This window comes from Hibiscus syriacus, unplaced genomic scaffold, assembly GCF_006381635.1.
Source record: "Hibiscus syriacus cultivar Baekdansim isolate YM2019G1 unplaced genomic scaffold, ASM638163v2 tig00111634_pilon, whole genome shotgun sequence".
Taxonomy (NCBI): Eukaryota; Viridiplantae; Streptophyta; class Magnoliopsida; order Malvales; family Malvaceae; genus Hibiscus; species Hibiscus syriacus.
The window spans coordinates 1,292,496-1,306,100 of NW_024063140.1; the positions used below are offsets into that span (position 1 = coordinate 1,292,496).

Here is a 13,605-nt window from a genome sequence, read left to right on the forward strand (position 1 = left end):
TCCTCGACTTATTGGACCTTATGAGATTGTTAAGAGAGTAGGACCAATGACATATCAACTAGCTTTGCCACCTGAAATGGAAAAGATTCATGATGTGTTTCATGTTTCAATGCTTCGGAGATATAGGTATGATCCCTTCGATATTGTGACACCAGAAGAGATAGAGGTCCAGTCTGACCTGACTTATGAAGAAGAACTGGTACATATATTGGCATATGAGGTGAAACAATTAATGAATAAGACTATTCCATTGGTCAAAGTATTGTGGAGGAATCACAAGATAGAGGAAGCAACATGGGAGCGTGAAAAAGACATGAAGAATCAGTACCCCCATCTCTTTGTGCAATGAAAATTCGAGAACGAATTTTCTTAAGGGAGAGATTTGTAACATCCTCAATACCGGGTTAGTGACTAAATTGAAAACTTCAAAATTTAGTGACTAAAATAGATAAATTGAAAAGTTTAAGGACTTATATTAAAAACTTAGTGTAGAATTAAATAGCAAAGAAAGAAAAATGAAAAGGCAAAATAGTCATTTAATTAAGGAATGAATTAAAATTAAGATATGGAAGAGATATATACAAGTGGAGATAAGTAAAAAGGGAAAAAGGAAGATTTCTCCATAAAACTCTCTTATTATTATTATTATTATTCTTCAGCTGTGAACCTTAAGAGAAAATGTAAGTTTTCTTGTTAGTTGATTACTAGTTGAAATTAAGTTTGGTTCATTAGATGATACTTAAGCTTAAGGAAAGCTTAAGTTATCTTAAAACTATGAGATGAAGGAATTAGGAGGGATTAAAGATAAGGAGTCTTTAAATGAAACCTTAGCAAAGAGTTGATGAGTGGAATTTGAAACTAAATTTGACTTTTCAATAGTTGAATTGAGAGATATGAAGTGTTAGAATTTAAATTAGAATATGTTGAAAATTTGGTATGATTCTTGATTTCCATATAGATGATGAGATTTTGAGGATAAGGATATGTTGAATGAATATAAATTGATTATGGTAGGTATATGTGAGTTTAAGTGTATAAAAAGGGTGAAGGAATGAAAGGTTTAGATTATTATGGTTAAATTTCGGGTTTAAAAATGATTTCTGGACTGTGAGTATCGATACTGCTTCATCAAGTACTGATACTTCAAGAGTAAAATAGTGAATTTTGGTATAGGGGTATTGATACTGGTCGAACAATATCGATACCATAAGCTTGAATTTGACAAAGACATTCATGGGGTATCGATACCTAGAGGGTAGTATCGATACCAAGGGTACCGATACCATAAGGTCAATATCGGGACCAATTTTTGAAACAAGTATTTCGAATGCAAAAGGGATATCGATATCATGCTTGGTATCGATACTACAGCCAGGGAAGTATCGATACCCTATGGGGGTACTGATACTACTTCATATAGAAAATGAAATTTAGTCTTTCTTCTGGTCTAAGAAATTAAGAATCGAATCATGATATTTAGAATATTAATATGTATATATGTATGATTGTGTAGATATCGAGCACAAACAAGTTCCAAAACGACCACAGAGTTAGGATTGATCCAAAGAGAGAAAACCATAGAAGTGAAATTGGAATTAAGTAAGGCTAAGGTGAATACATACTATAGGTGCGGTTCAATGGAAACAAGACTTGTGATAAGTCTATTTTCTATATTAGTTCTCATGATCCAATAATTATGAACATGCATATGTTATGATCCTTATAAACACATGTATGAGTTATATATGTTTATATGATTTGATACATGTTATATGATTCATGTGAATACACTTAAATAACATATGTTATATGATATGAGATTGATGGTCATATGTACATGATTATGTGATGAAATTATGATTATGTGATGAAATTATGATTATATGAAGGTATGAAAAAAAATTAGCTGACCCTATTCCCATATGTAATGGGGTAAGGGGAGGTAGGGTAGTAGACTGCCCCCAACACTAGGTTGAGAGCAACTTCCGAGGAAGACCACCAGCAATTATGAATTACCCACCGTGGATATGAGAGAAATTATGCCCATGTTATGTGATATGAGAGCTATAGGTATAGTTGGCAAACTAAAAGTCGAGGGTTACATAGGTCATTCGGGACATAGATTCCACTTGTCACTCAGTGGATTCTTATACGAGCTGTGGTGACAACATATGTGTGCACAACCTCAAAGTACTCGCATACCTTAAGTTCGCAGTAATGTACATGAACTTATAAAAGATATAAAGAGTATTTACATGATTATATGTTAACATGTTATTATTGTTTAAACTGAATCATATATGACATTATTAAATGAGGATATGATAAGTATAATTGCATTTGGATAGTTAGATTGCATGTTCATAGGAAATGCCTTGTTATATTTTTATGCCTCACTAAGTATATGACTTAGAGTATAAGTGTTTTACATGTAGGTGCTGATAAGCAAGAGGATCAAGCTTAAGACTAGAAAAACAACATATCTCCACTCGAAGATCAGATCAGAAATATTTTTGTAAAGTACGTCTTTTTATGTAATAGACATGTTGGCATGTAAACAAAATCGTTAAGTATGTATGCTCTGATCGATTTTGGTGATGTTTTGAACATATGAATGTAAATGGTTAACTTTATATTAATTAAAGTTTAAAGTTTCTATAGTTTTTATAAAGGTACATGTTTTGAAAAGTCAATGTGACACCTAAGATTCGTATCCGGGTCAGATACGGGTTAAGGGTGCTACAGATTCAGCCATAAATCAACCTCCATAGGGCATTCCTCCTCTTTTCCACGAAATTCAAGAGCTCCTAAACTCTTTAGCTCTTTTGGGATCATCATCCTCGGTACTAGAGGAGCAGGGGGTAGAGGAGGTTGAAAACGAGTCAATATACCGTAGAGAGCTTGCATAAAAACTCCAAACTCTGGCATTGTCATCCCTTTATTTGCAGGCGCACTAGCATTTTCAGATGGAACCGACAGTTCACTATTAACCTCATAACTTTCGCTACCAGTTCCTTCTCTCATCTCTTGTTTCCCCGCTCTACGCAAGTTTAAGGATTCTGATATCTATTAGAACATGCATAGTAATAACATTATAGTTACTAAGGAGTGTCATCAATTACACTCTAATGACACCATATCAGTAACCTTGACAATTTTAGTTGCTTATAATCCTTTTTTCTTATTTCGAATGAACTCGATTTCGGACAAGAATTGGCTAAACCTGTAGCTTTGATACCAATAAATGTAATACTCATCTTCCGTATATCTTTTCGTACACGAGATACAGATGACACATCATTTTTTAAAACATTTTGTCATTTAAAAACTCGTAAAATTTTGTTTTAAATTTTAAAACCACACAATAGTATAACATTCATAGAAGCATAATACTAAAACTATCACTTTAAATACATTACAAAATATTTTCTTAAGTTCAATTACATGCCAGCTAAGTTTTCAAAATGAATAAGATTATCTCAATGTTACTGACGAGTCAACCTTTAATTGATGAAAGTTGTTGTGGCTGCACTCCTTACTCGACAAATCTTTGATTGTTACCTACACGTGAAATCAACACACGTTAAGTATTTACTTAGTGATGCATAACCTTGTAAAAGAATTACAATTTATTTATAAGTATGTCCTGACTATCAAAACCATGATAAATTGTCTACTTTATGGGATTCATTTACAGTCCTTTTAGTCAAATCAGTAAATGACATCGCTTATGTTAAAATGCATTGTTAAACGTTTAGTCTTTTACCCAAAGACATTTAATCTTTCATTTAATTTGCATGATTAACACATTTCTATCAAATGCACAACTAGGTAATTAATCTTTTACTCAAAGGTATTTAACCTTTCATCTAACTGGCATAATTGATACATTTATGTCAAATGCACATCATGCAATTAATCTTTTACTCAAAGATATTTAACCTTTCATCTAACTGACATAATTGATACCTTTCTGTCAAATGCATCGCTAGGCAATTAATATTTTACTCAAATGTATTTAACCTTTCATCTAACTGACATAATTGACACATTTCTATCAAATGCACAGCTAGACAATTAATCTTTTACTCAAAGGTATTTAACATTTTATTTAACTGACATAATTGACACCTTTATATCAAATGCACAACTAGACAATTAATTTTTTCCTCAAAGGTGTTCATTCTCTCTTTTCCCCTTTACTTTACTTTTATATCATAATTTATTTCCCCCTTAAAGGACCAAAATATCCCTTTCATTCTTTGAATTTTAGAAATTAGTCTTAACCAAACAATTTCTAATTTATTTTCTTATACTTTATCATTTATTAATTAAATCCTCAAAATTTAAATCTTTTCAATAAAGTCACTGGCCTGACATTTAGGGTATTACAAGTGCCCACCGTCACCAAGCTGTGGCTCTGCTACTGATTCATATTGAATATTTTATGATACAACTAAATATCGAGCCCTCGCTTACCAACCATGCATAATTCTATCTCTCGAAATGCGACCAAAAGAATCGGATCATGTTACGCTAAAAGTGAAAAGATATATAAACCACATATCTATTTCCTCCATATTCAACCTCCTTAACAACAACGTTTTCAAGGAAAAGAAGTTTGTATCAATATGGAGATCAAATACCCCCAACAGCATGATTCAGCTTCCGACACATATATATAGAAAATAGGGTAAAGGACACAAATGATCCCCGATTATAAAGTATTATTTTATTAAGTACATCAACTATTAAAAGTTACAAAATGATCCTCCAACTATAGAATGTTGATTTGTTGAGTCTCTCAACTATTACAAGTTACAAAATGATCACCTGACTATTCATTATATTCCAAATTCATCATTTTTTGTTAAAAAAAATCAGTCGTCTAAGATGAACATTATCATGATGACTGAAATATGATAGTCGTTTGAGATTCTGGTATCAGATTTTATCATATCACAGTCTGCAAGTTAACGTTCAGCTTAGAATGTCATCAACTTTTTAACAGAAAATGACGAGTTTGAAACATAATGAATAGAGTGATCATTTTGTAACTTTTAATAGTCGATGGACTCAACAAAACAACACTCTATAGTTAAAAGATCATTTTATAACTTTTAATAGTCAGTAGACTTAATAAAATAGTAGCCTATAGTCAGGGGACCATCTATGTACTTTACCCTAGAAAATAATTAAAAACATATTACATAAGAACCATTTATGTACACTAGGGTTTTCATACGCAAGGTATATTGTGTAGAATAATTAATATAACGGTAGTTGATTTGGTTACTAGACAAACATCAAGGGAAAACGATACATATGTATATATCACTGAACATATTATTATGCACCCCCTGCCCCCCAACATGGCCGGTTTATTGCGTTCACATTCAGTCGGCTATAACCATGTAAAGACTTCAAAGTCAGATTTCTAGAGACACAGATATCCCCCCCCCCAAAAAAAAAACTATTTGACAAAATGACCAAGCAACCGATAGAATTTTATCTTTTGTATTCTGAATACTTTGAAAGACTCACCTCAAATGCCTATTCCTTCACACTACAAAAGCTTCATCATTTTCAAGCGCTCTTCGTGTTCCGGATCAAGTTTTGGTGGGGTATAAGAGCCGTGAAGGTCCTCCACAATGTACTCCTGCAAAAGACCAATGTGAGATTTCATTAGTAGTAATATAATTATAAAGTTAGCTAGCATGATGTTTACCTTAGTAAGCTCCCTCTTAGTAAGAATATGGTAGTGTTTCTGCCAGATCCGCTGAATTGCCATGGTGGCAGCAAGAAAACCGTAAGCTATCCCCAGAATGGCAAAGATCACAACGAAAACCACCACCAGTGCAAAGCATGCTTCCATAGATGCAGGAAAGCAATCCAATATACCCCACCCGTAACAACAATTCTGGCATCCAGCCATTCGCGGGTCGTTGCTATTGAGGGAGGAGCAATGCAATATGAGACCAAAAAATCCGAGCAACACAAAGAAGGCAAGCACCCCTAAGAAACATGGGAAACATTATGAGTTTATCATCTTACCATGCCAGAAATTGGCATATGCTGCTGAACTCATGCATTAAACACTATTAATGTACAAAGCAATGTTTACCTGTAGTATATACTAGAAAAAGACAGGACAAAATCAGGGAAGCTTACCTATGCAATAATAAAATGGTATGGGATGGTTTGACAGTATGCGATCCCAACCATCACTGAATGACTTCCGGAAAGCCCCATCTTTATCCATGACATATGCAAAACCTCCCATTGTAGTAATCACCTGAAGAATAGATAAATCCATCATAGGATGACCATTTCAAGGCAATTGATGATGAACCAATCAGACAAGTTTCCTCTCAATCTTTCCAAGTTATGCATGACTAAAAGCTTGGGGAAGAAGATACTTATATCAGCCTCTTCCACTATTCCAGGGTCACTTGAATAATTTTTTCCCCATCTTTTCCACAAAAATAGGAAGGCGATAGAAGTATGAAGTTTGTAGGGGTTAGGTATTCTGAATTCTGATGAATGCATCTGAATGGTAGTGCTAAAATGAGGCTTCATGAATCCAACAATAAAAAATACATCAAAGTCGAAGGAGTAAGAAGGTGCAGGGTTTTCCAGAAGTTGGTGGCACCATAATACAACATGTAATCACCATATACAAATATCAGAATCAGCAATAAAGACAGCTAAATGAGAAGAATAAGAGGTGGTAGATTAACTATCATATAATAACCATATTAGCCTGATGCATGTACATGTAGAAAACTAAGAAGACTTACAGTTTGTACAGCCAAGAACACAAGAAAGACATCTCTTGCCACAAAAAGTTTGAACTTTATTTTACGCCAAGAGTTGTCCTCAAAAAATTCAACTCGAAGGTGAAACTGAGCCATGCAAGTCGTGCAATGGGAGAAAGCAAATCCTTCCTATCAAAAGAGGAGGATGAAGCTCACATTAGTCCAATTACTAACATATAATTTTCACACAAAAGTTGATAACTGAACCTTCACATTCAGGTAGAGAAACCAGCTTAATTTACCTTTACCGAACGCCAATGATCAAGGCAAGCACGATGAACAAACTGCTGGGTGCCTTTGCACATACATGGAGATATTAGTTCATCATCTACAAAACAACAATCAGTTCAAGGTTTGATTATACATGTCAATCATGTAAAATCACCCGCATGCCAAAACTCAATATTGAATATCTTAATACAATTACATTCACAATTCACGAACTCAAGCTAAAAAATTAAGATAAAAAATTAGAAACAAAAAGGAAAATCAAAGGATGGAATAAACCTTACCTTCTTCACCATCGCACTCGAGGCAAATGCGGCAACAAGGAGCAGAACCATTCTCGATATCTTCATTCCTAATCTCGCTCGAACTCTCCGGAGATGGAGGATCGATCTGGTTTCCTAAAAGAGGATCAGAATCACTAGGGTTTCGAGCATCTGCTGGCTCCAACTGCAATTCACCCTCCATTGATCGAGAAAGAAGAGAAAAAAATTAACCTACCTAGCCAAATATCAATGACCAAAATTTAGCAATCACGAATCGAACATAAAAAAATGATGCTTTAAAACAAAACAAAACATAAATCGATATATAATACAAAATTTCGCGGAATAAAAATTCAGGTTCTTGCCCCGAGGAAACTGAAATTGGGGATAATTGAAAGGTCAAAAGAAAGGCGGATAGTTAAAGGGGGGAAATTGTAAGTAACTCGGATTCTTTTGTTGGAATTTCTATATTATTTTATATTAAAATGGATATGGACCAAAACTGGCTAAATTCTTTCTTAGTCCTTAGGGTGATCGATTATACTAAAAAGTTCCATATATATATATATTGGAGAATGCGAATTAATCGTACGTAAGAGATGTTTAAACTTGTCAAATGTGATTTTCTTTTACCCTTTGAAGTTTATGATCAGAGGTTACTAATTAAAAAGTGAAGTTCTCATTATTGCTGTCATTATAATACTACTAAGGTAAATTCCAACCATTCTATTTCCACAACTCATACAGCTTAGATATCGAAGTCAACCTCTTAATATATAAGATTAAGACTAATTCTAATGTTCTCTTTAACAAGTTATCTAAACTTCATTAATTTGTATCATTTAACAGTCTTGAATTGTACCAAACCTTATTACAGTCGACTGGTGTCCTTTGTTCTTAAGAGGCCAGCGCGTAACCATGAGAAAAAATTTTACTAAGAGATGTTTAATTCAACAACAAGATATCATGCATTTCAAATTATCAATATGCTCTTTCATTCATCCTTCCACTATCCAATAGATTTTTTCTTTGTAATTAGAACCACAATTTTTCCCAATCGGAAACCAAATTGTTTGCAATCAAAGAACTCTGTTTTATGCTCAATCATCCCCATAGTTTCATCGTACGACAAACTGATCTAAGTAGTTCATAGAGTTCAAGTCTTCTACATGTAAATCTCTAAGACAGTCTTGTCAAAGAAATCAGGCTTACAGTTTACATTGTCACTATATAAATCTGGAATTACATGTTCAATTTCCCCCGAAAACCAAGTATAGAAGCACAACCTGAAAATAAAAACATAATTCACTTCCACAGTTTTCGTAAGGACATGTTTTTCTCTGTCTCCTTCTTCATCACCTTTGCCACAGCCATCTCGAAATCTTCCTGTGTTACATGGACTCTCCTTTCCCTCAAAGCAAACATCCCGGCTTCTGTGCAAACCGCCTGCAAAAACAAGCACACGTCTACATTGGTAAGACGTTCAATAAACCATATGGTCATGCAAAAGCATCTTACATATGTTCGTAAATTTTGTTAGCGGTCCTCAAAAGCCTCGCAGATGTCGTCGAATGACCTTAGCATTCATAATGAGATACCAAAAAACCAGATCCCATCCAAGGGTTTTGTATTTTTTTTAAAAATCACAAGTGTATTAATAAGTGCCATCCAAGGCGACAAAAAGATGACATTCACAGCTTGCCCACCATATTCTGATCAGAAAAATATATTCTATTTATCCAGAAACCAGACACAAATTGAATAATTATCAGCAAACATACCTTAAGCTCTGCACCAGAAGCACCATTCATCTTCTCCGCGATCTTCTTTAGATCAATCCCCCGCATCAAGTTCATTCTTCTAGAATGAATTTTTAGGATGTCCTGACGAGACTGCATACAATTGAATAGACAACATAAGTACTTATCATATAGCATAGTATCACGTGCTCACTAGAAAAGGGAGAAATTCGGGTAAAACAGTAGCAGGAAAATACTGACTGCCATTAAATGATAGCTCTATTAACTGCATTCTGCAGGTTCATAATACCCAAAACAGGTTGCTAATAATGGCAGAAGAACCTGAACAACTACCTAAATAAAAATGTTTTCTTTACAATGAAGTCTAAAATGAAAGAACACGTAATGCAATCAATTACATATGATCAGGAAGATAAATCATGAGATTTTGTTTTTACAGTTCAAATGCAACCTTCTCCATGCCTTTTCTTCTTCAAACATGCATAAGAACAAGGTGACAATGAGGGGATCACATTGAATACCCCTAACATGAAAAGATGGACAACTGCACCAATGTACTAGCAGGAACATAATGAGTTAATGACCACTATAACATGTACCTCCTCATTCGGATTTGGAAATTCAATCTTCCTGTCAATTCGTCCTGGCCTAAGAAGAGCTTGATCCAATATATCAATCCGATTTGTAGCCATCAGAACCTGTTCATCAACGCACCAAAAATTTATTAAAGGAATCAACAAAAAATAACTATTGGCAAATTTAAACAGTGTTTCCTAATTCACTAGATCAGTATCCACTGAAGTAATTAATACCTTAATCTTGTTAGATGCTTCAAATCCATCAAGCTGGTTGAGAAGTTCCAACATGGTCCTCTGCACCTCACTGTCACCATTGCCACTTCCAGATTCCATTCGGGCAGATCCAATACTGTCTATCTCATCCATGAATATGATCGATGGAGCATGCTCCCTAGAGATAGGAGAGGAAGGAGAAGAAACCGCTTTTGTAAACAAAATATAAACTAAAGTATAACAGCATGACAGATAATCAGACAGAAGCAGCTCTACTTTGTGTTTCAGGCTACATAAGATTGCGCATTGGCTAATGACTAATAATAGATGACAAGTAACTATCTACAAATTAAAAAAAAAAATTCTTCATCTCAATCAAAAACAAAAAGGGTTTTGAAATCAATTTTGTAAATCAATACCTTGCTATATAACATGTTTTCCCTTGCATTTATTTAAATTATGAAGAACAATCAAAGAAGAACAAACCTGGCCATAACAAAAAGTTCTCTAACCATTCGAGAGCCTTCTCCAATGTATTTCTGAACTAATTCAGAACCAGAAACCCTGATGAAAGTACAATCAGTATGATGCGCCACAGCTCTGGCCAGAAGAGTTTTTCCTGTACCAGGTGGTCCATACAACAGGACACCCTATAATTTATAACGGGGAGCAAGATTTAGTCTTAGAATGTTTTCACATGAGAAACAAATCCACAAAATGCCAGGAGCTGTTAGCATGATTGTACCTTTGGCTGAGCTATTCCAAGGCTTTCAAACAATTCAGGATGTTTAATAGGAAGTTCAATGACCTGCAAATTTTACCGCATGGCCAATCCACAACAAAACATGGGATTAAAAATGGAGAACCATACCAGAGAAAGGAGAAAACAAAAAGTGATAAGCCATAAAATGAACAAATTAAGAAAATGTAAGAAACACCTCTTTTATCTCTTTAATTTGTTGGTCAAGGCCACCGATCATGTCATATGTAGAATCTGGAACTTTTTCAACTTTCATAAGATTAACCAGGGGATCAACTTTGCTTGGTAAGATCAGATGCAGAACATAGCTGTCATTACGAAGAGCAACTCTTGTTGATGGAGTGATTTTTGTGACATCAATATTCTTATCAATATCAACAACATATTTTCCTTCTGGATGAACCTGGAGAAGCAATAACAATATAAAAGCAAAGTACAATTGAAACCAGCACTCATAAGTGACATCATGAATTGTAGAATAAGAGCAAAATGAATTATCTCAAGTTTAAGAAGCTTTTTTCAGAAACCGATTTTTAGTATGTATAATGATGTTATTCCCATTAATATGAAGTCAAAGAGAAAGCTACAAACTAAATAGGGTAAACTATCACACACCTTGACTAGAACTTTGTTTTTACCCATAACTTTCACAACCTCCCCAACATAGGACCCAGGCTCCTGAAGCAGCTGCAATTCCTCTCTAAGCATTCTCACTGTCCGATATGCAAAACGTCAAGAAAAAAAACTAAATGAATTCATGCACTAAAAAAGAAAAAGAAAACATTCTCTTAAAAAGAATTAAAGCCCCATATATCAAGAAGATAGTTAGATGCATTAGATGCTCTATCAAAGTAAAAATGCATTAGATGAGAATTGGCACAATCTTGTTAGATGTATTAGATGCACTATCAAAGTAAAAATGCAATGATGTTAAAATAAACACCCCCACTACACCCCCTTCTCCGTTTAAAGGTAAAAAAATGGAAATAAAATGAGAAGATAGTTACAAAGCAAGCCACCAACAATCACCAATATGACCATTCCGTTCAAACCAGACAAAATTTCCAAAAAGGATAACGCATTTATCAATTCAACCCATTCACAATATCGAGTGATGAGTAATAGCTATGTTGTTTACTTGCAAAAGGTTGAAGCCTTCAAAATTGAACAGATATTTTGCATAATCAATTATATTTTTGTTAAAACTCTTCCAGGTGTGCAGCCTTATAGTATGTCATGAAAGCTTCAATTTAATTCCATTGCATCAACCAAAAAGTTACGTCAGATCTAGAACAAAACCAAACAAACCTACAAGCTCAACTATTTTATTAACTACAGCAACCCAATTCTCATGGTACTCAGCCGATGAAATCACCGCGTTAACCTCTACAAATTACTATCCTTTGTTCAACTAAATATTGATATTTACTTACAGATCAGAACACCTGGGAAAAACAAAATAATTTATCTAAAAATAAAAATCCTAATCCCAAATCGGCAACTCTCAACCAACCCAAGAATGAAAAAGATTAATAGGAATTGAAAACAATAAATCGATGAAAGAAAAATAAGATTAGGGTTAAATGACCTCGAGAATTGAGCTCATTGCGCTGGGCTTCGAGGCGATTGAGATTGTGGGTTTTTTGGCGGAGATTGAGCTGGAGCTCGTGGATGTGTTGGAGATAGTATTGGCGGAGGCCCTCCCCTTGCTTGGCTCCACCCTTGGCGGTGCAAATCTCTTCGGCAGATACCGGTTGCTTCCTCTCGATACCCACCGTGGCCATTGAGTCTTGAATTTTAGGTTCTTGCTTTTGGCTTACCACGATCGCATTCAAGTATTTTATCAACGAGGGTTTTCTTTGACAACAAGTTTTAATTTGGATTTCGAATATGCTTTTGCAGTGGTACTACCGTATATGTATATGTATATGTATATGTATATGTATATGTATATGTATATGTATATGTATATGTATATGTATATGTATATGTATATGTATATGTATATGTATATGTATATGTATATGTATATGTATATGTATATGTATATGTATATGTATATGTATATGTATATGTATATGTATATGTATATGTATATGTATATGTATATGTATATGTATGTATATGTATATGTATATGTATATGTATGTATATGTATATGTATATGTATATGTATATGTATATGTATATGTATATGTATATGTATATGTATATGTATATGTATATGTATATGTATATAGTACAGAGTAATTACCGTATAGTTAACTATGAACACTTTTTTTAGTTAGAACATCCGAGTTTAAATTGTTTACATATTAATCATTCAATTACTTTATTAATAATTTTTTTAGTTAAATCACCCATTTCTAGAATTAGAATTAAATTAACAGTTAGTGAATATGTTATTGACAACTAGTGAATATTTTAAGCATAATACAAGAAAGTGTTTAAATATATATATATATATATATATATATATATATATATATATATTATTTAAGTGTCTGAATATTTTTATCAAAAATAAATATGCACATATAGGCCTGTAAATGAACTGAACGTTCAGCGAACCGTGCGGTGGGAAGTTCGTTCATGTGCGTTTATTTATTAAATAAACGAACATGAACAAGATTTTGTGTCCGTTTAATTAAATGAGCGAACATGAACATATGTCTCGTTCGTTCATTTACGTTCGTGAACGTTCAGTTATGTTCGTTCAGTTATGTTCGTTCATTTATGTTTAACCCAATCTTCTTAAATCAATTTTGGTGGCCAATTTGTAAGTATCTTAAAAATATTAATTAATCTGATATTCTAATGACCAACTCCATAATTAACCCAATTTTATTTGGAGATTAAATCCAATATATTAACCTGTGAGACACCTCGTACCTATATTCATTTTCCCCATTTTTTCTCAAACCCTAGTGTTCACTGGAGAGTGGAGACGATCGGTGAAAGCTTAAAAAAAGTTATATTCTAGTG

General features: G+C 33.8%; 2 protein-coding genes across 2 annotated transcripts; both read right to left on the reverse strand.

Moving 5' to 3' along the window:
• Positions 1 to 5,518: 5,518 nt before the first annotated feature.
• LOC120166276 lies at positions 5,519 to 7,540 on the reverse strand. Its single transcript, XM_039175576.1, has 6 exons — positions 7,331 to 7,540; positions 7,061 to 7,146; positions 6,801 to 6,947; positions 6,172 to 6,295; positions 5,729 to 6,015; positions 5,519 to 5,659 (listed from the first exon to the last, which is right to left on the reverse strand). The coding sequence occupies exons 1-6, from the start codon at positions 7,509 to 7,511 to the stop codon at positions 5,567 to 5,569; spliced, it is 918 nt and encodes a 305-aa protein (XP_039031507.1). The 5' UTR covers positions 7,512 to 7,540; the 3' UTR covers positions 5,519 to 5,566.
• Positions 7,541 to 8,430: 890 nt separating this feature from the next.
• On the reverse strand, positions 8,431 to 12,514 carry LOC120166265 (26S proteasome regulatory subunit 8 homolog A). Its single transcript, XM_039175565.1, has 9 exons — positions 12,209 to 12,514; positions 11,236 to 11,333; positions 10,799 to 11,023; positions 10,606 to 10,668; positions 10,347 to 10,510; positions 9,882 to 10,038; positions 9,669 to 9,767; positions 9,091 to 9,201; positions 8,431 to 8,755 (listed from the first exon to the last, which is right to left on the reverse strand). Exons 1-9 carry the CDS (start codon positions 12,402 to 12,404, stop codon positions 8,615 to 8,617), a joined length of 1,254 nt encoding a protein of 417 aa, XP_039031496.1. The 5' UTR covers positions 12,405 to 12,514; the 3' UTR covers positions 8,431 to 8,614.
• Between the last annotated feature and the right edge of the window lie 1,091 nt (positions 12,515 to 13,605).